Consider the following 24,490-nt stretch of genomic DNA (forward strand, 5'->3'; position numbering starts at 1 on the left):
GTACAGGGTCAACTTATGATGGTGAACAAGTGTTGCAAGTTTTAAAGCAATAGCTTTGACAGTTTAGGAGAAAAGCTGACCTAAACATAAAACTTAACCAAGAAAACTGATTTTCTAAGTCCAAAAGGGGCAATAATTCTTGCAAAAAGCAAGATGGAGTTATGTTTCTTAATGTACAGGGTCTGCTTATGATGGTGAACAAGTATTCCAAGTTTCAAATCAATAGCTTTGATAGTTTAGGAGAAAAGTTGACCTAAACATAAAACTTAACCAAGAAATCTGATATTTTCTAAGTACAAAAGGGGCCATAAATCTTGCAAAAATCAAGATGGAGTTATGTTTCTTGCTATACAGGGTCAGCTTATGATGGTGAACAAGTATTCCAAGTTTCAAAGCAATAGCTTTGATAGTTTAGGAGAAAAGCTGACCTAAACATAAAACTTAACCAGGCAACGCCGACGCAGACGCCGACGCCGACGCCGACGCCGACAACCGCTCAAGTGATGACAATAACTCATCATTTTTTTTCAAAAAATCAGATGAGCTAAAAAGACATGATATCTGATCGATTGAGATAAAATACATGTCAAGGAAAAGGCATATCCCTTCGTTCTGCCGACTTTTCAGTCCAGTGCCGCAGGCATCTCGATGATGCCGCAGGCATCGCGAGGGGCGCAGTCATCTTGAATACTATTGTAGTCAGTAGTACGTGTAATTTCGACCACCTAACATGTATTAAAGTACAAAAAAAATCAATAACAATGTTGTTCCTCCAGTTATTGTGTAAGACAAATCTTCTGAATCCGAACTTTATAATATTAATAGCTATTTTAAGAAGTTTGCAGTATTCTTTCTCGCTGTTTTGGGGAATGGGGCCAGGTCGATTCCAGTTGGGAAAATCACGTCATTTTATATCGAACTGGGATTATTTTCTCCTAAAATAACAATATTCAATTACCAAACATTGCCATTAGTAACAATCATTGATGCTTACTTCAAACCAAGGTACGAAAACCAGCATTAGAGCACAAAAACTGTCATAACTTTGTCATTTTTCAGACAGTTTTGATGTTTTTGTTTCAGCATCGAGTATTGTTGTTTTTATTTTCTTTACAGTTTTGGCGTACTATTTTGATTAGCGATGAGCTGAGTTCCCCCACCCCAACCCTAACAAAAAAGAAAGAAATGGCGAAAAAAAAGAAATGGCGAAAAAATCAGTTTTGGTTTTCCGAAGAAAAGGAACTAAACAAGACAAAATAAAAACAACGTAAAACACGAAACTTCCCTTACAACGATACTATTCAGAAATTTTATGTGGAAAAGAAGCAAATTATGAAGTTAACGATTATTAAGTATCTTGTTAATTTTATATTTTCAGATGAATGTGCATTCAGTGTATATTAAAAGGGAAAAGAAAACCATTCAGAACTTCTTATCGTCAGACGTAAACTTTATGTGTACAGTCAGTGCACAGACCTAAATCATATTTGAACGACAAAGAGTGAGTAAAGTACGTTAATATTTTTGTAGAATTTCAGAACAAGTTAAGACCCATTTTGGACACATTTTTCGAAAGATCTCAACTTCATTGGTTCTTTTCCACACAAAACTTTGGAACAGTAATTTTAAATATTCTTCGTTCGTATTTAAATATCTTGACCTAACAGTAAATTTGGTGCTGATGTACTGTTACAGAAAAAATGGCTCGAGATGAGCCAAAGAAGTTTCACGTTTTTACGATTTTTTGTTTGTTTTTGCGTTCCTTTCTGTTTGTTTGTTTGTTTGTTTTTTTTGGAACGCTGGAACGCAATAACAGCGATTCTCACTTTTTTTTTTTTTTTTTTGGGGGGGGGGGGGGGGGGGGGGGGGGGGGGGGGGGTGCAGAGAGAGAGGGATTCAGCTCACCGCTTATAAAAAGTACGCCCGAACTGTAAAGAAAAAACACTCGATGCTGAAACAAAAACAACAAAATTGGTTGAAAAATGACAAATGTTATGACAGTTTTTGTGCTCCAATGCTGGTTTTCATACCTTGCTTTGAACTAAGTATCAATAATTGTTACAAATGGAAATGTTTGGTAACTGAATATTGTTATTTTAGGAGAAATAATCCCAGTTCGATATAAAATGACGTGATTTTCTCAACTGGAAGGGATCTGGCCCCATTCCCCAAAACAGCGAGGAAAAATATTGCAAACTTCTTAAAATAGCTATTAATATTACAAAGTTCGGGTTCAGAAAAAATTGTCTTACACAATAACTGGAGGAACAACATTGTTATTGATTTTAATACATGTTAGGTGGTCGAAATTACACGTACTACTGACTACAATAGTATTCAAGATGACTGCGCCCCTCGCGATGCCTGCGGCATCATCGAGATGCCTGCGGCACTGGACTGAAAAGTCGGCAGAACGAAGGGATATGCCTTTTCCTTGACATGTATTTTATCTCAATCGATCAGATATCATGTCTTTTTATGATATACTACAGAAATGCATCATTCCTTTTTCTGCAGGATGTGAAATGACTCGGAATATTCACTGCTTTGGTAATTTTCATGTTACTGTATCTGATGAAAAACACGCGCAAAATAACAATATTACATATTTCTTCACAAACTGGGCATGGGTTTGTCGGCAAGACATAACTATATCCCGCTGCATTCCCCGATTTCTAAAATGTGTTTACTGTAACAAGACAATAACCAAAAACATTCAATTTCACTCACCGTGCTCGTTATTTTTGTAAACATCCTGCGCAATGCCTGCGCCGTCGGAAGCGCGATGCCTTCATTTTAGTGCGGCACATTTTGTGCCACAGGCAACGTTTCATACCCGTGAAATTTTGGGATATTTTACAATAGTGATAAAAAAATTCCAGGTTTATGTAACAGACCAAATGCAATGTGCTGCAGAAGCTGAAACAGAGAAATCATCACAATTCTAAAAAAAAGCCTAAAATGTAAACATCCCTCTTGAAAGGCTTAACGCCGCTCTTAAGGACCTAACGCCGCTCTTCATGGAATTACACGCCTCAACACGTGTATCACTGAAGGTTCCATGTTCACCGCCATTTGAATACATCTGCGGGTGTCTCTAACTTGCTTTTTGTACTTTTAGCATGTGTAAATGTTGAGTTCTGCTCAACCCGGGGCTAGAGGGCGTGAACGGTAGCATGCATTTCCACTACCGTCCATGAACAGGCTCAATCAAACCGAGCCTGCAACATTTTCATTTTTGTTGTGTTGAGCGACCTGTGAAGTTTTCACTTTTCTCTATTTTAAACATAGCCCTTAAAATAGGTTATCCAGTTTCAGTATCTATTCATGTTGCATTTTTAAATAGCGCGGAGATGCGTGTTACATACGCAGATATGTAAGCATATTTTCTGTTTTTTTTTTCATGGTTCTGCTCGCCAATATAGTGTTGGGGGTGTCTAAACTCAGGTTTGATGGCACCCGACCAGCAGTGTGAGTGGTTGTCATGAAAAAATACAACTATGTCATCATAATTTTCAATTTGCTAAAACAAAAAGCGAAATCTCAATGTAAAACTCAGCGCATATCATCAAAGTAATGGAATCAGATTTACAGCACATGTACCATGGAAAGATTTTAACTAATAAAACTTTCAAAGGCGTTGAAATCTTCACTTCTAAAAGGCAATCCATTTTTATTTTTCTCTGTTTGAATGTTGTGTGTAAGGGGTGGGCGGCGACTTTCCAGCTTTTGATGGTGATGGAAGACCCAATGTGCCCCTCCGGGCATAACTTCATCAAGAGCGGGCAAATGAGTAGAACCACCGACCTTTTTAAAGTCTGAGACCATAACCATGCGGCAACAAAGGCCCAAAACAGGCAACCAAAAAGAGACGTTAACGAAAACAATTATTTTAACCTTGGTGCCTGAGCCGGGTAATTCCTGAAAATATGAAATGATGAACAAACAAGAGGACCAAATGGTCCTAGTTCAATGGTCCTAGTTCAACACAAGAGGAACAGCTGAAAGTGTGACTGAAAAAACAGTTCACTTATATTTCTTTTTCTGTACTTTCAAAAAAATCAAAGAGGAATCATTCCGGCTTCTGCATCATTAACCTTTACATCCTGTTGATCTCAAAATCAATACAGCCCCTACTGCATACACAAGGTTTTTTCCTTGATTTGAACCTAGTGACCTAGTTATTCTGCCCAGTTAACCCATAACCAAACTTCACCTAGACTTCATGGTGGCAATTATCCACTTAATGTCATGAATATTAAATGTAAAACGCAGCCCCCACTGCTTTGATTTGACCGAGTGACTTAACTTTTGACCCAAGATAACCTACATTCAAACTTGATGTAGATTTTATTCAGACAAACAAATAAATCAAATTACACGAATATCCAGAGAAAAAGGCAGCCTCTATTGCATACACAAAGAGACCTAGTTTTTGACAACAGATGACCCATATTCCAACTTGACCTAGAGTTCATCAACACAAACAATCTGATCGAACTCCACGAATATTCAGTGCAAATTGCATCCCCAATTACATACACAAGGTTTTTCTTTGATTCGACCAAGTGACCTAGGTTTTGATCCTAGATGACCCATATTCAACACTGATCTAGATTTCATCAAGACAAACATTGTGATCAAATTTCACGAAGATACAGTGTAAAATGCAACTCTTAATGCATACACAAGGTGTTTCTTTGATTTGACCTACATACCTAGTTTTTGACCTCCGATGACCAATATTCTTGACTTAGATTTTATCAAGGCAATCATTCTGATCAAATTTAATGAAGATCAAGAAAAAAATGCAGGCTCTAATGTATACGCAAGCTATGTGTGAACAGACGACATGTGGACTACGGACATCGATATATCACAATAACTGCTCAGGTGAGCTAAAAACAAAAGATTTAATCTGCAACAGATTTTGTACCTGACCCAAGCTGTATAGGACCGTCATTCCACACTGACTACATGCCACCTTACAGTCTTTTTCCTGATGGTCTTTTAACTGTATCTGGTTGACCTCTTTGTTGCAATGAGGGCATTGCATTAACGTGTAGGGACATTCTGGATAGTGACCCTTAAACAAAATATGAAAGTATAAAGTAAGTGCACTAACTCTGGCTATATTCATATCTCAAATTTTAACCAGCCTATTAAATATATTCAGTTGTTCATTAATCATGTATATATAAATTTGAAACAAGTAGCTTCGTTCAATAAACGCTTGATGCCCCCGGTGGCATCCTTGTAGGTAGAAAGCAAGGTCAAGGTCAAACTGAGGTCAGGTGTTGTTTGAAGATAAGGAATGGTCAAAGGTTACATCTGTATTAGTATCAATTCATTCTTGTAAGCGGTATTGATGCTAGACGAAACGGTCCCATTTGTTTGTTTTGTTTGTTTTGGGTTTAACGCCGTTTTTCAACAGTATTTCAGTCATATAACGGCGGGCAGTTAACCTAACCAGTGTTCCTGGATTCTGTACCAGTACAAACCTGTTCTCCGCAAGTAAGTGCCAACTTCCCCACATGAATCAGAGGTGGAGGACTAATGATTTCAGACACAATGTCGTTTATCAAATAGTCACGGAGAACATACGCCCCGCCCGAGGATCGAACACGCGACCCCGCGATCCGTAGACCAACGCTCTTACCTACTGAGCTAAGCGGGCGGGCTAAACGGTCCCATTTGGTCCCATTTGGTTAACCACGAGATGGCCCATATAAAACGCTTGATGCCCCGGTGGCATCCTTGTCGATAGAAAGCATCCGAAGTCTTAAACGAGTTCAAGGTCCAACTGAGGTCAGGTGATGTCTGAAGATGAGGAATAGTCACAGGTTACATCTGCATTAGTATCAAGTCATTCTAGTAAGGGGTATTGATGCTAGACGAAACGGTCCCATTTGGTTAACCTCGTACGGACAGGACAATCACTATATGCCTCCCGCATCAGTAGATGCTGGGGGCATAAAAATGTCGTCTGGACATACATGAATACCAATACGCAACGAGTAAGATGTAAAAGTCATGTGGAAGGTAACTTATGCAACCAAGCACATTTCTCGATGAAAGGGGCAGATAGTGTAAAAGAAAGGTACTTTTAGATCGGCTGTATAATAACTGCAAATGGGAGAGACTGTACTGAAATCTGACAGCAGACCAGTAATATACTTTCTCATGTCACATTACTGTGAAGTACAAGCAGTCCATGAAGATTCTACCAAGAACTTGGTGCTACATGACTTTGACCCTTGTGTGATCCAAACGTGTGAATATGAAAGAGATACATGTGTATATACAAAAAGAAGGTATTGGCGCTATTTCGCATTCACTCACGAATTCTTGATGTGGTTGGTTTTAGTGGTAAAATGTATTAAATTATTCAATGTATTGGCACTGGAATTTACGTGGGAAACGGTGAACAACTATTTTGAAATACCTTAATGGATGATTCATAGATATGGACTGTTCCATGAAAAAATCGGTAGGCTATTGAAGATAATATATATTTAATTCAGAATAAATATTTTAAAACACTAGAAACCACGTGTAATTACAACAGCACAGTTTCGTCTTTTTTTTAGTTAAATTGTCCAAAGATTTAAATGTATAATGTCAAAATATTGATATACATTAATTTGTCACATAAATGACATGAAATATGCATGCCATGCACAGGAAGTCATGCCGTTTTCATGACACTCTTGGCATCACGTCTCTAAACGCGATCAGTGTCACAATGTTACTCCAATGCTATTGAAATAGTAAAAAAAATACTTTTTCAAAATTTCAGATTTGGAAGGTAAAAAAAAAAATTCTTCATGAATATTTTGTTATCTAATTTTGATTTTCAATGTGTTAACCCTACTAGATGAGGCTATGTCGGCTTAAAAATCACGGCTGTTTTTGCGTTCACAAAACTTTAAAACCCTGATTTAGTTTTAGTTCATCATTTTCAAAGTAAGCCTGAATTTCAAACAAAATAGTAGTCCATGTTTAAAGCCCTGCTCCCGTTCTACCTTTTAACCTTGAATTGTCACTGTAAAAGCATGAAAATCCTGACTATGAACAGTGACGCCTGTCAAATTAGAGTCTATCTTATACAAATTTCTATATGAAATACCTGTGGTTCTGCGTGCTAAAGTGTGGCACGTGGCTGTTAACTGTTACCTGTTGTAATCATGGGTTGCATACACACAAAAGAATTTGAATAGCCGGGGAGCAGGGCTTTAAATAGCAACGTTTTCGGCCCGTCTCGACAGGTAGGTTTTACGACATGAGTTTTGTTTAAACAACGAAGATGACCAAAGCTTAACACTCCTATGGAGGTTTTTTAATCTTACTGTCTATGCGAGCAACTGCAAATGCACTGTCAAGCTTAGAACCAGCTATTGCAACCTGTTAACCCAAAGTTGTTTCCAATTTTGCGTAACAGTTAGATGATATACCAATAATATACTGTCTCAGTCATGAGCATAACAAAGGGGCCACTAAACAGCTACCTTGTACAGATTCATTTAGATATATTCTACTGTTTGCAACAACATACATAATTCCAAACATACCATTAAACCTTTAGAATTCCTATTCTTGCAGTAATACTACATTTGTGTTAAAAGGTGGTTACCAGTGCAGAAACTTCCCTGCTGCAAAATTCACTGATCTTTTCGTCTAACACAATATTCTGACACTAACCTCATATTGTTTAAACATTCCATTCCATGTACAGCCAGAATTTGCACACTTCACTTTTATTTTAGACATCTCCCTTTTGATAGCATTGTCAGGAAAAATCTATATAAACAAAGGAATAAAACCAGTTACATTCTATATAGACCTCATAAACAAATCTACAAGGTCTTTTGCATGCATAAAACATAACCAAGCAAAATAATGGCGGATTCAGTTTGAAACAGTCTGTTGATGGGAGGTAATTGCTCTCTGAGTTCTTTTTTAAAAACATAACCATCTATTTTTTACACTGTTTTGATCATGCTTTTGAAGAAATGATAAAATCACTATGTAATGAACACTGCATTGGTGCCGGAGGGGAGGGGGGGGGGGGGGGGGGGGGGTGCGGGCTGCAGAGCCGTTATCACAGTTACGTAACGACACGCAGCTGATCTGAAGTGTTCCTGGATTCAGTACCAGTACAAACATATTCTCCGCAAACTGCCGACTTCTCAACATGAATCAGAGGTAAACAATAAATAATTTCAGCCACAATGTCTTTAATCAAGCCGTCGCCTCGTCCCGGGATCAAACTCATGTCCTTACGATCCGCGAAGATCTGCGCTCTCCCTGCTGAACTAAGCGGGCGGCCGTGTTCAAAGAGCAAGCATAGTTGAGTAAGTATTTTCCTTTGAACAACCAAGTAAGTATATTCCTATTATCTCTGCTACTTTTTCATGGATTTATCGATATTTCAAAATTAAGTATATCACTGACCTGAACACGATTTACGGTAGTACTAAGCGTTTTTACTAGTTCTGATACACACAAACAGCGACCAAGAAATATTTGTTTTATAAGACACATGCAAGAATCAAAAAAGTTTAAAGCAGAATCTGTTTTATTTTATTCAAACGCTGTAAATCGCATATATGCAATACTACCTGTATTTTATTCGGGTAACGTACTTGCGAAATTACTCCGCGCAATGTATAGCCTGTCTTCCCCTGGGAACATGTTTCTGCCTTATTTAACCCTTACTATGCTTGACAAGACTGTTTCTACCTTTGCGACCAGTGTAAACCATGATCATCTGTGCAGTCTGATCATGATCTGCACTGTTCGCTATCCAGCCAGTATCTTTTTGGTAAGCACCCCTTTTAACAGTTAATGGTACTATCCAAATTGAAAGACGGACAAGTTCATTATAGAAATGTAGCAGGGTAAGGGTTAAATTCGAAGAATGCTGGGATCAGTAATTAAGTTACACTTACCTGTTCTTTATTGATAATACTCATATCCTCCGACTCATTGTCTTCTTTTTCACACTGAGCACAACGGATCTCATCTCCAGAACTGAAGTCAGAAGTAAATTAAATTATCTCCAGAACTGAAGTCAGAAGTAAATTAAATCATCTCCAGAACTGAAGTCAGAAGTAAATTAAATCGTCTAGAGAACTGAAGTCAGAAGTAAATTAAATCGTCTAGAGAACTGAAGTCAGAAGTTAATTAAATCGTCTCCAGAACTGAAGTCAGAAGTAAATTATATTATCTCCAGAACTGAAGTCAGAAGTAAATTAAATCGTCTAGAGAACTGAAGTCAGAAGTAAATTAAATCGTCTAGAGAACTGAAGTCAGAAGTAAATTAAATCGTCTCCAGAACTGAAGTCAGAAGTAAATTAAATTATCTCCAGAACTGAAGTCAGAAGTAAATTAAATCGTCTAGAGAACTGAAGTCAGAAGTAAATTAAATCGTCTCCAGAACTGAAGTCAGAAGTAAATTAAATTATCTCCAGAACTGAAGTCAGAAGTAAATTAAATCGTCTAGAGAACTGAAGTCAGAAGTAAATTAAATCGTCTCCAGAACTGAAGTCAGAAGTAAATTAAATCGTCTCCAGAACTGAAGTCAGAAGTAAATTAAATCGTTTCCAGAACTGAAATCAGAAGTAAATTAAATCGTTTCCCAGAACTGAAATCTGAAGTAAATGAAATCGTTTCCAGAACTGATGTCAAAAGTAAATTGAATCGTTTCCAAAACTGATCAGAAGTAAATCAAAGTTTGTTTTATCACATGTTTCACGTCGTGGGGGTGAAATAAAAATATTACATTATATACAATTATCGACTTTTTCATAGTTTGATATCAAGATTTATCAACCCAAAGGTGAATATAACTTTTTGAGGGTTGATAAATCCTGATATCAAACTACGAAAAATTTCCATCAATAATTGTTTTATTACATGAGTAGATGTATAGTCAAACATGTTATTAAAATTGTATTCTCATTTAATTGACAATTGAAATCGGAAATATTGCCATCTATTTTTAGACCATATCAGGTTGATATTGATTTTCCAAGCACCTACTTCGATCTATTTTTATTATCCTACTATTTATAACCCAAGGTAAGATATGACATTTACTCATTACTTTTTCGAACCGTTTTCAGCCAATCAGAGAAACAATAGAATACAGTCATGTCAGTTTAATAAGTATAGGTTAATAAATGGGAGAGCGGTGCCTTTGAGTGATAATGGCCCTGGCAAGTGCTAAAGCCCTCGGGCTATTATCTTCTTCCAGGGCCATTATCACTCAAAGGCACCGCTCTCCCATGTATTTACCTGTTTATTACATGTTTACCTATAATATAGTAAGAAATGTCTTTTTTTTTTGTGTCATTTTTATGGGTACTTGCATCTTCTGGCACAATAAATTTCAGCTTTTCAGTTTCTATATTATTTGTAGGCTATAAGAGTCTATTTACTGTATAAAAATCAAATACCTGGATAGTTGTACTTTCTTGCTTATTGCATAATTTAGGGATAAAATACGATATTTCACTAAGAATACACGATGTTACGCTCAAGATGATAAAATAAAACGGAAATATTCGCTGTTTTACCTCCACGAAACGCCATGACGTCATTTCTGTTTACAGACGTTAATTTCCCGCGCTAACGCCAGGGCCATTATCGATAATGGCCCCGGGGCTTATTATGATAATGTGATAATGCATGACGCAATGCGATAATGGGAGAATTTTCAACACAAATTTGTTACTATTTATAGGTACTCATGTAATAAACTCGTTTTAATAGGTCTATGGTCTATAACGGGAAAAGAAAGACGACATTGTGATGTTTCAGCAAGAAACGCTTACATGTGATAAAAATGTCTTTCCACATTGAATTAGTCTTGAAATAAAATGCAATATGCAATGTCCTTTATATAAATAAGGTATACATTTTTCAAGCCAATGAAACATTCAATTATACATACCCGGTAGTTTTAATTTGTTTGTTTTGGGTTTAAACGCCGTTTTTAACAGTATTTCAGTCATGTAACGGCGGGCATTTATCCTAACCAGTGTTCCTGGATTCTGTACCAGTACAGTACAAACTTGTTCTCCGCAAGTAACTGACAACTTCTCCACATGAATCAGAGGTGGAGGACTAATGACCTCTGATTCATGTGGGAAAGTTGGCAATGCTACTCTTTAAACGCAGCATTTTTGATCGCAAAATTGAGAACATATAAAGAAAGTTGCCAATGATTTCTTGATTTAGATTCTAAATCAATAACATAAGTGTGTCATTTTCAGTGATTTATATGTCTTGAAAATATTAGTCGCTAAGTCCCCTAATAAACTTGTATACACATCTTACTTTTAATCGTACTTCTGTAAAGAAACCTTCAAATCACGGGCATGTCAAAGTATTTTCCAATATGTGATAGCCGTGATAATCTACAATCACGGCTTTCAGATCCTAGATAAAGATCTATTGTTCTTTAATAGGTAAACGATTATACGACGATCTTCAGTTTTGTAACGGCTGTTAGTTATGTTCATGGATTCTTCACCAGTACTGTCTGGCTATAACTTGTGGAGCTCAATGATTTCAGACAATTGCATTAAGTTACAGATTCTGTTGAAGTCGACGGCATTGTGCACGAACTGGACCTTTCATCTCTATATAACTTTTTACTAAAAAAATGGAATGCTTTTTATTTTGCTTTTTTAATGGTGGTGAAGGGTTTCTTAATTTGTTGTGACTTTAACTTTTTGACAAAAATACAAAGAGCAGCAACTGAAGTAAACAAACAAACAAAGAAATAAATATTTTTGAATTAAACCAGAATTGAAAAGCTATAAATAAGAACTCATGTATTTTATATACATGTTGTTACATCCATCTTGAAAAGCATACTTCGGGTAGTTTTTACTAGCAAACAGACTATGATTCAAATAATCTATAATTCCATTTTTAACTGAAAATCTAATTAAATGTTTTCCAAACTAAGCTTTAACTTAACAAATACAATACCTTATATTTGCTTGTATGCAAGCTTTACAGAATCTATGTCCGCAAAATGCTTGAACCGGTTCCCGAAGGACAAGCTTGCAAAAATTGCACAAGTATTTTTCATCTAATTTGTTGGAACCAAATATCTCCCTCGGGTAACCTCGCATCGGTACGCTAGAAGGGCTTGCAGTTGCCATGACAACCGAGTAATCTCCTGTCCTGTTCCTTTCAACAATCTTGTTTATATGGATTACATGGAATCAACTGAAAAATGTAAAGGAACAAAAAGTAATCACCTCTAACTGAAACTAATATTTTAAACTACCGGTACTTGTATCTATGTAAAACTTTATACTAAAGACACTCTGTGCGTGCATGCCAGCTTGTGAAACCTGTGACAGCTCAGCTCAGCTGAACTCCAGTAGATTTCTTCATAGCTTGTGATTTGCAAAAACATAGTAGCTATGGGGATGTGATAATTTTCTCTACATGACTATGTAGGCAACTTTAAAATTAATTCTAACACGACCTGATTTATTTTCCAATTAAACAAAGAAGCCTGAAAATTGTGTTATTTAAGAAATGATTTATAGCAAAATAGGCTTTAAAACTATTTATGCACGATGGGTGGTTACACGTTGGGTGTAATAACTGCACGAGGGCGCAGCCCAAGTGAAACTAGAAGATGCTTTTGTAAAAAAGCGCATGTCTCCCCCAATGCAGTCGTATAAACAAGAAGTCAATATATACAAGAAGTCAATAGGGGACAAGAGCAAAAGTCAAACAGACACTGACGATTGGCTGCAATAAGGATCACCTACTTGTCATGTCCAATTATCCCACTAAGTTTCAACATTCTGGTCCTAGTGGTTATCAAGCTATAAATTAGTTACGGTTTTCCATGTTCGGGCTCCTGTGACCTTGACCTTTAGTCAAGTGACCCCAAAATCAATAAGGGTTATCTACTTTGCATGTCCAATTATCCTCTTAAGTCTGGGTCAAGTGGTTCTCAAGTTATTGATTGGAAAGTGTTTTCTATGATCAGCCCCCTGTGACCTTGACCTTTGACGGAGTGACCCCTAAAAAAATAGACGTCACCTACACTGTAATTCCTAACTCCTATGAAGTTTGAAGGTCCTAGGTCAAATAGTTCTCAAGTTATAAACCGGAAATGGATTTCCATTTTCTATCCAGTGCGACCTCGGCCTTTAATAGAATGACCAAACAAGAAGCTGCGTTCAATAAACGCTTGATGCCCCCGGTGGCATCCTTGTCGATACAAAGCAACCTAAGTTAAAAACGAGGTCAAGGTCAAACTGAGGTGAGGTGATGTTTGGAGATGAGGAATGGTCACAGGTTACATCTGTATTAGTATCAATTCATTCTTGTAAGGGGTATTGATGCTAGACGAAACCGTCCCATTTGGTTAACCAAGAGATGGTCCATATAAAGCAACCTAAGTCCAAAATGAGGTCAAGGTCAAGGTCAAACTGAGGTCAGGTGATGTCTGAAGATGAGGAATGGTCACAGGTTTCATCTGCATTAGTATCAAGTCATTCTAGCAAGGGGTATTGATGCTAGACGAAACGGTCCCATTTGGTTAACCTCGAACAGACGGACGGACGAACGAACGGACGGACAAGACGATCACTATATGCCTCCCGCATCAGTAGATGCCGGGGGCATAAAAATCAGTAGGGGTCATCTACTCAGCATGTCCAATCATCCTAAGAAGTTTCAACGTTCTGGATCAAGTGGTTCTCAAGTTACTGATCGGAAATGGTTTTCCATGTTCAGACCCCTGTGACATTGACCTTCAACAGAGTGACCCCAAAAAGGATATGGGTCATCTCCTTTGCATGATCAATCATCCTATGAAGTTTCAACATTCTGGGTCATGTAGTTCTAAAGTTACTGACTGGAATTGGTTTTCCATGTTCAGGCCCCTGAGACCTTGACATTTAACCAAGTGACCCCCAAAACGATAGGGGTCATCTCCTCCGCATGACCAATCATCCTATGTGGTTTCAACATTCTTGGTCAGGCGGTTCTCTAGTTACTGACTGGAAACGGTTTTCCGTGTTCAGGCCCCTGTGACCTCGACATTTGATGGAGTGACCCCGAAATCAATAAGGGTCATCTACTCTGCATGCCTAATCATCCTATGAAGTTTTAACATTCTGGGTCAAGTGGTTCTTTCTCAAGTTACTGAAAGAAATGGTTTTCCATGTTCAAGCCCCTGTGACCTTGACCTTTAACCGAGTGACCGAAAATCAGCAGCAGTCATCTATTCTGCATGTCCAATCACCCTATGAAGTTTCAACATTCTTGGTCAAGTGGTTCTCAAGTTACTGACCGGAAACAGTTTTAAATGTTCAAACCCCAGTGAACTTGACCTTTAATAGAGTGGCCCTAAAAGCTACAAGGGTCATCTCATCTGCATGATCAATCATCTTATGAAGTTTCAACATTCTGGGTCAAGTAGTTCTAAAGTTACTGACCGGAAATGGTTTTCCATGTTCAAATCCTGTAACCTTGGCCTTAAACAGTGTGACCCCAAAAACAATAGGGGTCATCTCCTCTACATGATCAATTATCCTATTAAGTTTCAACATTCTGGGTCCAGTCGTTCTCAAGTTGTTGATCGGAAATGGTTTTCCATGTTCAGGGTCATGTGACCTTGACCTTTGATGGAGTGACCCCAAAACCAAAAGGGGTCGTCTACTCAATAAGCCCTGCCATCCTATGAAATTTGAAGATTCTAGGTCAAATGGTTCTCCAGTTATTGATCGGAAATTAAGTGTGACGTACGGACGGACGGACAGGGCTAAAACAATGTGTCCACATGATTATTTGTACGACGTATTTGCGCCCGAGTGTATAATTAGTGTTAAAACACTCTTTTGCTATAAATTATTTCGATTCTAATATGTCCTAAGTCTAGAACAGTAGATGTAATATAGAAGGGCTCGTTCTTGGTCGTCAAAAACTTTGACGTCACATGTTGTGACAAAGAAAGAGCGCTACCATATTTTGTTTAGATCAAGGGCATATTAGAAATAAAATAATTTATAGCAAAACAGTGTTTCAACACTATCTATACACTCGGGTGGTAATACGTCGTACAAAAAATTTCACTCGGGCTGCGCCCTCGTGAAGTTATTACGCCCAACGTATAACAGCCCATCGTGAATAAATAGTGATAAAACACTCTTTTGCTACAAATTATTTCTTAAATAATTCATTATTATGACATCACAATTATAACGTAAAAGCGTCAAACGGAATAGCGTCGCGCTGGAAAAGAAACCAAAACAAACCAACAAGTATTAAATGAATGTCGTCAAGGACATATTTTAAAATCTGTGATAATATGTTAGAATCAAAATAACATCTCAATTTTTGATTTGTCACTGAATAAAAGCATTGTTTGTCATTCAGATGCTTCCTTCGCATCTGAACTCCAAACAATGATTATATTCAGTGACAAATCAAAAAATGAGACATATTATTTCTATATCTCCTCTAGATTTCAGAACAATTTCACACAAATCTTCTGTAGGGAACCGTCTACTAATTTTTTCGGATGGCTCAAGTCAAAAAGCGAGGCTGTCGGAAACAAAGGGGTCCGACACGTGTGGGTCACCTTAATATGGCATAATAAATAGTCCTAAGGCACTGGGGACTATTTATTATGCCATATTAAGGTGACCCACACGTTCTTGACCAATGTATTTTGCCCCCAGTGCCTTAGGACTATTTATTATGCCATATTAAGGTGACCCACACGTGTCGGACCCCTTTGGTCGGAAATGGAGTTGGTTGGCTACTGTGGGAACTTCGGGAATAATCTCGTCAGTAACTTATAGTCTATAGTTTTTTCTAGATAATTTCAAACAATTATACTTTGGTTGGCTAAATGCTTTCAGATCATTTAATTTCACTCTAAAACATGGCGACCGTGGAGAAGGCAGGTTAAGAAGAATTTACATACAGTAGTGTTTCTAATGTGGCCTTCAAGAAGAGGCCATGCAGCGTAAATGACAATTATAATCGCATAGAAATAAATAGGAATTTAGACCTATCTTGACGTTGTAGGCATAAAACTAAAGCTGTGTTGGTACATGGCAAAACTAACAGAGCTTTTAGATCTTCTCCTGATATATGTACCCGACACATTTGCCTATTGATATTTAAAGGGGAGGTAGCTGACACCACATAGAGACACACATACCAGACAGTAACACATACCAGTTGTAGTGATACCAATCTAGTGTATGGATTACTATGCAAACCATGCAATAAAACAGTATATGTTGGGGAAACTGAGAGGAGTCTGAAAGAAAGAATAAGGGAACATTTGCGTGATATCAGACAGCAGGTTGACAAGCCTATTAATCATCATTTTATAGGTCATACTGAAAGGGACTTGCAGGTGGTAGTACTGCAAAAGTTATACCATGAAGGCCGCCTTTACAGATAATGGAGGAGAAATAGATGAAGAAGCTTGCAACGAAATTTCCACATGGTTGCAATGTTAAATATAACATATAAACTGAGTGACAGACACATGTGAAATAATACGGGAAGTGACGTTACGACGTTTGACGTCGTGTTTACAGGAAATGACGTCACGTCAATGTGCCAAAACAAGTATTATAAAATGGATGTTACATAGCTGTATCAATGACTTTTCATGATAAAGGCCAGCTGGCCGAAAATTCAATAAAGAGTGATTTTTAATGAATTATTATATCTACTTCCCTATGGAAGATCTTTGAATGAATATATAAAGCTGAAAGGACTTTTTTATTTTGTTACATTTCGTGTGGCAAATTGTACGCATATGGGGCGAAGTGTTTATCTTCGGAATGGATATGATCCGATTCTTTGTTAAAAGATGTCAGAGATAAGCTCTGCTTCGTTTTCTGTTGATACAATGACGGTGTAGTGATAAATGCAAGCAAAACTATATACAGAAGTGGCCAGTCATTGACTGAGTCTGAACTGTTGTGAAATGGCAATCCTTACATGCCATATATACACGGAGTTTACCACCAAATTTAAAATGTTACCATTAGAAGTAATTACTACTAATACAGTTAATCACCCTAACCTTTAATATTCCAACATTTCGGCTGGAGTTCTCTAAAAATCAAACCTGTAATAAAATATATCCCATGTACAGAAGACAAAATATGATAAACTGCTTAGCCAATGACATAAGGCAAACAACAGGACTCCATTATGCAAGGACGTCAACCCACGAGCGTTTTTGATACCGTACACATGGAGAAAACGTCTCGACTAGGGTAATATTTTGCCCATATTTTCCTTATTACTTGACGGAATTTAATCAAATTAAGTGCGTCGAAGACAGCAAAGTGAGTGTTCACCTCCACACAAAGCATCTGCCATCAGTAATCAGTACTTTTCTCAAACACTTCGCCCTACTGTTTTTCGTGGACTAACTTTTTGTAGCAGATTTTATTTAAATATTTATAGGCCCTAAATGTTAGTTGAAAACTATCTCGAACATATGTATATTAGACGTTTTAGCTGTTATGGTACTAGTATATCATAACTAATATTTACGCTCCATTGTTTGATTCACTTTGGAAATTAATTTTTAAGAATCATTTCAGAAATTATTAAAGAACAAACCTTAATGACCAAATTGTCGCCGGCAGTCCTTCATATACAATTCTACAGATGTTAATTGTTCTCATGTAAAAGTGAGAAAAGTCTTTTACGATTATTAAATATAAGTTACTGCAGACGTTTGTACCTCAGTCCTTAAAACACGTCTTCAATACAAAATAGCGTAATAATTACACGAGATCTGAAATAAATATTAGCAGAAATAAGTGCAAAAATCTGATAACTGCTTCCTCGTGTCAATGCAGGGTTAACGAAACAGAATACATAATGTATGCCGTTATTTTATCACAAACAATTTGAACAATTTTATTTTACATGCTTTTCGTGAGATATATCTGAAATTTTCACAGTGTAAAAGATCAACAAGGCAGTCTGAGCGACAGCTATATCCCCCGCCGCTGTTATGGATAGTGAAACGGTTGGTGGAATTAGTCGGAAGCATCTTACGTACGAGGGTTGTCCCAAAATAGCGTGACAACTTTTATTTGAATAATTTATCAACGTCCGAACTTAATGAAATTTATAGAAATTGTTCATAATTCATTTTCAAAGATTTTGATCACGAGTGTATGCCGAAAAAAAATGCTAGCTTTAAAAAACTATCGGACTTGTATTATGGTCAAAGTGGTACGACCGGCACAGCCAAAAAAAATGTTCCGTTTTAATAGGCTGTTTTCCGTGATGCTTGTCTCGGTTTCCTAACAACTCGTTGCGCTAGGCACTAAAAGTCTCGTACACATCAACGTCATACATTTAACAAATAATCAAGGCCATCGAGTTGTTTATCGTCTGATTTACAACGGTTCAGAGTTCAGATGCCTAGGTATTAAACCACGAGGGCGTTAGCCCGAGTGGTTAATTAAATACTGAAGCATCTGAACGATGAACCGTGGTAAATTAGACGATAAATCACAAGCAGACCTTGATTGTTTTCATTCAAACATGCTCATTGATATATATTTAACAAATAATCAAGGCCTTCGAGTGGTTTATCGTCTGATTTACCACGTTTCAGAGTTCAGATGCGTAGGAATTGAACCACGAGGGCGTTAGCCCGAGTGGTTAAATACTGAAGCATCTGAACGATGAACCTTGGTAAATAAGACGATAAATCACAAGAAGGCCTTGACTGTTTTCATTCTGACATGCTCATTGATATATTTTAATAAATATTATGATGGGCTTCATTTACGCGAGGGGTAATGTATGGGACGTCATGCGGCAATTTGACGTCATAATGCTCTCGCGTTTTATACAACAAATCACTGTTTAAGTGTTCTGACGTCACAATAATTACGTCATGGCGTTAAACGGCATAGCGGCGCGCTGGAAAAGAAACCGATTGAAAACGGGCAAATATTTAATGAATGCCGTCAAGGATGTACTTTAAATTCCTCGGTAACGTGTTAGAATCCAAATAATATATCTCATTTAGTGATTTGCTCTTGAATAAAATCATTGTTTGTCGTTCAGATGCGTAGATCTACTATTATATCACCCGGGTCGCGCCCTCTTGATATAATTCCTTCGCATCTGAACTCCAAACAATGATTTATTCAGCGACAAATCACTAAATGAGATATGTTATTTCTTAAATATATTATTTCTTAAATATTATACTGGACTTCATTTACGTGAGGAATAATGTATCGGACGTCATGCGGTAATTTGACGTCATAACTGACGTCATAATTCTCTCTTACCGGTCCGCGCGTCAACCGTTGTTTATCGCAGAATATACAGAGCTTGATTTTGTTCTTTCTTAAACTGGAAATCAAATCGAGCCATGTTAGAGTTAACAAATAATCAAGGCCTTCGCGTTGTTTATCGTCTAATTTACAACGGTTCAGAGTTCAGATGCGTAGGAATTGAACCATGCGGGCGCTAGCCCGAGTGGTTAAATACTGAAGCATCTGGACGATGAACCGTGGTAAATTAGACGATAAATCATAAAATATAAAAGTTTTAAATGCAAAATATAAAAGTTTTAAATGTAAAAGTTTTAAAGATCTGACGTTGTTTATGCATGTGCAATGACAATTCCCCCAGGTTAATCTGCTTCTAGATTTACAAAATGGCGACCGGCGCACAGAACCGTCATAGAGTTTTGTGTCGGCCTCGGTATGACACCAGTTGAAACTTACAAGAAGATGAAGACGGTAGACAAGAATAAAAATGTGTCGAGAGCTTTAGTATACAAATGACATCACAGATTTTAAGACGGGACGACTGATGATAAGAACAAAGTCGTTAGACTATGCATATTTCCCGCAGTTAAAAGACCATTTACGGGACCAGAGATTTGATGATATGCATGAACTTATGTTAGAGACACGGAGGTTCAATCATAGTTTGAGTAGAGACTGATATCAACGTGTGTATACGGCATGGGTAAAGAGACACGGACTTTTTATTGGCCATAGCGGGGAGCATTTTGAAAAGGAATAACTTTGACGGCATTTTGACGTTATCTTGACACTGAGACCTGCGCCAGTCAGTGATATGTAGTTATGTTTGAAGTTCTCTGTAAATCTCGTTTTTAGAGATACTGATATGAAAATATTTGAATTTACTCATTAAAGGTTATATTATGTGATGGTAAAATTTTGTTGTTATAGTTTTTACAGTTCCAAAACACTCAATTTGTCACGTTATTTTAGGACAAACCCTCGTACAGTCCATGTACGACATCAAAAAATTTGCTCCAAGCGATATGCAGCTAAGACATATTGAAATCCTTCGGAGATGTAGAGCGGACACAAAATGAGAGGCTAAAATAGTTGATCTTAAGTTGTGCCCTTGACATTGAGCCGAAATGGCTGACATATGAGAGCATCTGATCCAAGTTTCATGAAAATCCTTCAAAGGGTCTCAGTTTATGGAGCGGACACAACTGATACGGACGGACGGAGACCATTCCTATAACCCCACCACTCATGGTGAGCAAGAAACTATAAAATGGGTAAATTTAGTCAAAACATTACTTAAAAAGAAAATTTGTTTGCTTTACATGTACTTGATCAAAATATCTTTCACTCATGAATACCATTTATTACATTTTCATGTATTGAAGATGACAGGTCAAGTTGAATGATTATTTATACTTAAAGCAGGGGCGTGGAATTCATAAGGCAGGGGATTGAACTTGTTCGACTCCTGACTTTTTGCTGGCGGACAAGTGCAGTTTTTATTCCGTTTGTCCGCGGCCAAGCATACATTTTCAGGTATATATTGAGAGAAAAAAAATTAGTAACGCTGTTGGTTCAAATTTATGATGGTGATAATAATTATAACGTACATACGAAATCCATATTTTACCCGCCGAGGGCCTCTCGATTGTTAGTTTTGGAAAACCATCCTTGCATCTAAATTTAGCCCTGATTAGATATATTTGAAACTCGACGAATAGGAAACCGAAAACATTTGCAATTGATAAAACGAAACTCAAAAACACACAATGAGGTCGTCAGTACGATTCAAAATGAGTCAAGAGCAGATCATAATTATTGGTGTTAATTCAGCGAATTCTTAGCTCTACTCATTTGGTTAAATCGGGATGACTCAATGATCTCATATTTTATTTATATTGTTTGACGAGAAGTTTATCACGCTGTCCTGAAACGTCCTATTAATTAAACTTAGTGAATTCTAACCTCAAATGTTTTCCACACCCCTCCTTAAGAAAAATATTTAAGGCAGTACAATATCAAATTTTATACTGTGTGCTTAGCTATATAAAGGTATCAAGTGTGAACTATTTTAAACCTGTCGATCATAGCATGGACACATTAATTTTTAACAGGTTTATGTCCGCTTAGCTCAGTAGGTAAGAGCGTTGGTCTACGGATCGCGGGGTCGTGAGTGTGGGGAAGTTGACAGTTACTTGCAGAGAACAGGTTTGTACTGGTACAGAATCCGGGAACACTGGTTAGGTTAACTGCCCGCCGTTACAGTACTGAAATACTATTGAAAAACGGCGTTAAACCCAAAACAAATGTTTAAATCAACTACATGTAACGATATTTTCAGAAATGACATTTGTGTGTAGTATTACATTTTTATATAGCTACAAACCTCCATTTATATTGCCGTCGCACACATCTAAAGTTCTTTCATGTTCTGCTATGCCAGCACCTAGGATATAATAAACTGTTTATACAACTACTCCGGTTCAGACTTAATACATATAAATATAATATTCATAGACACAAGCCAAACCCTCAGGAAAGGTTTTAAAAAATGTTATATATATATATATATATATATATATATATATATATATATATATATAATACATTTGGTAACACTAAAAATGATGTAAATAAAGTTAATTCATCCAAATAAAAACGATATCTTACCTAGATATAAACTGACTGTATTGAAAGACCTCCATTATAATACTAGCCCATATTACAACTGCTTCTTAAATATCAATTTTGGGATCCCACTTGTTAACGTTTAACGAAGTAAGGATCCCATACGTAAATTTTTCAAATGCACGCCATTCGTAATCTCCGCAGTAAGAGAGATTTTCTCTGTATACATTAACAATATGCTTTGTTGATGACAAAATAACTGCCCCCATGTTCATTAAAGAAAACTATCTAATTATACTTTAAGAAAAAAAAACAACACTTTATTTACTTTATTCAGTCATACTATTACATAAGGTGACCTGCTTAAATAAAAGTGAATTTAAATCAAAATACAGTCCACGTATGCTGTTATGCACAGTAGATTTAAAAAAAAAAGATTTAAAAAATACTGGCTTTTGTCTATAAAAGCATACACAACTGTTACATTATAGGCTAGTCCACTGGCCAATCACAGCTATCAGATCTACTGATAAGCACCGCCCACTGACCACTATCTTACTTGTATGTTTATTGTACATAGAATATTCATTCATATAGATTAAAGCTTAGAAAACAGTTGTGTCTCCTTTATATCCACCAACATTATAACATGGTGTCAGAAGTAAAGTGACTTTATTCTGTGCCTAATTACTGACGGATTAAACAATTAAATATTCTGCGGACTATTGTTTTGTATAAAAAAAAAGAAAACCCATTGTTAAGATGGAAACACAAAGCAATCCCAGGATGGATTGGGAATCAAATGACTTGCCAAATGCATTTAAGCGTTTTAAAGAGCATGCCGAATTTATGTTTGGTGGACCCCTAGAAAAGAAAAACGAGGAATCAAAATGCAATTATCTAATGCTTTGGGTAGGGGGAAAAGGACGGCAGATATTCTCAACATGGAACATTGACGCAGAAGCAAAGAAGTTATTGCAAACATATTATGATGGTTTCGCTACTGTGCACCAAAAAAAAAAACAAAGACAAATATCAAACAGGGAATGCCACGTACCAAAATCGCAGCCTCCCCAAAAGAAACCTACAGCACGCAGACGTGCACACCACAAACACACACACACATACACGTGCACACACACAAAGCCAACACACGAGGACAAAACGAACAAACAAAGGAACACACACACATACACAAAGCCTACAGTCAAACCATATATACAGCAGATACAAGTTTAAATCGCGAGTTCAGCAAGAAGGAGAAGTCTTTGAACAATTTGTAACGGAACTGAAAATCCTTATTAAGGACTGTGGCTATCCAGACACAATCATTGACGAAATGATCAGAGATCACATAGTGTATGGAATACGCTCGCACAATATACGAGAAAAACTCATAAGCGAAGGATCAGGACTGACACTTGAAAAGTGCATGGATATAGCACGGACTTATGAGTTAAGTCAAACTCAGCTCAAGGACATTAATTGTCAATCCCAGTCAGTGAATGCTGTTGGACGAAACGCAATGCACAGGGTAGCGCAGAAGAAATAACGGAGTACAATGCAACAGACTTATTCCAGAAAACCCCAAGATCGCCAACAGAGACCATTTCAGGGGAAACAACAAGGTGGACAATATGACACACATAGGACTAGCAATTTCTGTGACAATTGTGGGAATTCAAAACATGGATATAATGACATGTGTCCCGCTAAAGTGAAATTTTGTGATTATTGTGCCAAACCTAATCATTTTGCCAAAGTATGCAGAAGGAGAAAGCTTGACAACAACAAAATCAATGAGGTAACGCATTTTGATACTACATCTGATCTTGAATATTCCTCTCTTGACACCCCTTCCCATGATGATGAATTCTATGTCAATACAATTGAGCATGATCATATCACAAATCAAGCATTTGCCACAATCACAATTGGTTCATCACCAATGTCCATGAAAATTGATAGCGGTGCACAGGTAAACTGCCTTCCAAGGTCTGTTTATACATCTCTTAAGATTGCAGGCCCACTAATGCCTAATCAGAAGCGTTTAACAGGCTACGACGTAAAGCCGTTAAGGGTGGATGGTATCATCAAATTGCCATTAAAATACAATGAGCAAACATTTTATGAAGAGTTCTATATATTAGCTACCAGGTCACAACCCATACTAGGTTTACAAACATGATTGAAACTTAATGTCATGAAGCTGGTCCTAGCTGTGGGCTCAGACTCACATCCAACAAAAAGAGTCAATACTAGGTCAATACCCAGATATATTTCAAGGTATAGGGCAACTACTTGGTGAATGTCAAATACATTTACACGAGGATGCAACTCCAGTTATACATCCTCCACGAAAAGTGCCCATAGCAATTAAGGACAAGCTCAAGGCAGAGCTCGACTATATGGAATTCCAGGACATAATCGCTAAGGTCACAGAGCCAACTGAATGGGTCAACATTCTTGTCACTGTTGGAAAATCTAATGGATCTCTGAGAATCTGCTTAGACCCGAAAGACCTAAACAAT

At 37.2% G+C, this 24,490-nt stretch overlaps 1 protein-coding gene across 12 annotated transcripts in view; it reads right to left on the reverse strand.

Moving 5' to 3' along the window:
- LOC123544852 (TNF receptor-associated factor 2-like) overlaps positions 1 to 24,490 on the reverse strand; it is a 46,757-nt gene that overhangs the window by 12,869 nt on the left and 9,398 nt on the right. For 3 of the 12 annotated variants that reach the window (XM_045330968.2, XM_053533524.1, XM_045330927.2), the window contains 6 exons: positions 21,718 to 21,777; positions 17,647 to 17,824; positions 12,004 to 12,246; positions 8,952 to 9,033; positions 7,702 to 7,800; positions 4,937 to 5,086 (listed from right to left, as the gene is read on the reverse strand). In XM_045330968.2, coding sequence (XP_045186903.2) covers positions 4,937 to 5,086; positions 7,702 to 7,800; positions 8,952 to 9,033; positions 12,004 to 12,179 — 507 coding nt within the window. In that variant the 5' untranslated portion in view covers positions 12,180 to 12,246; positions 17,647 to 17,824; positions 21,718 to 21,777. Of the gene's footprint in view, positions 1 to 4,936; positions 5,087 to 7,701; positions 7,801 to 8,951; positions 9,034 to 12,003; positions 12,247 to 17,098; positions 17,144 to 17,646; positions 17,825 to 21,717; positions 21,778 to 22,001; positions 22,043 to 24,490 lie in introns of those variants that run through there. The other 9 variants (XM_045330936.2, XM_053533525.1, XM_045330951.2 and 6 more) reach the window with 6 other exon arrangements.

Source organism: Mercenaria mercenaria, unplaced genomic scaffold (genome assembly GCF_021730395.1).
Source record: "Mercenaria mercenaria strain notata unplaced genomic scaffold, MADL_Memer_1 contig_2836, whole genome shotgun sequence".
Lineage (NCBI taxonomy): Eukaryota > Metazoa > Mollusca > Bivalvia > Venerida > Veneridae > Mercenaria > Mercenaria mercenaria.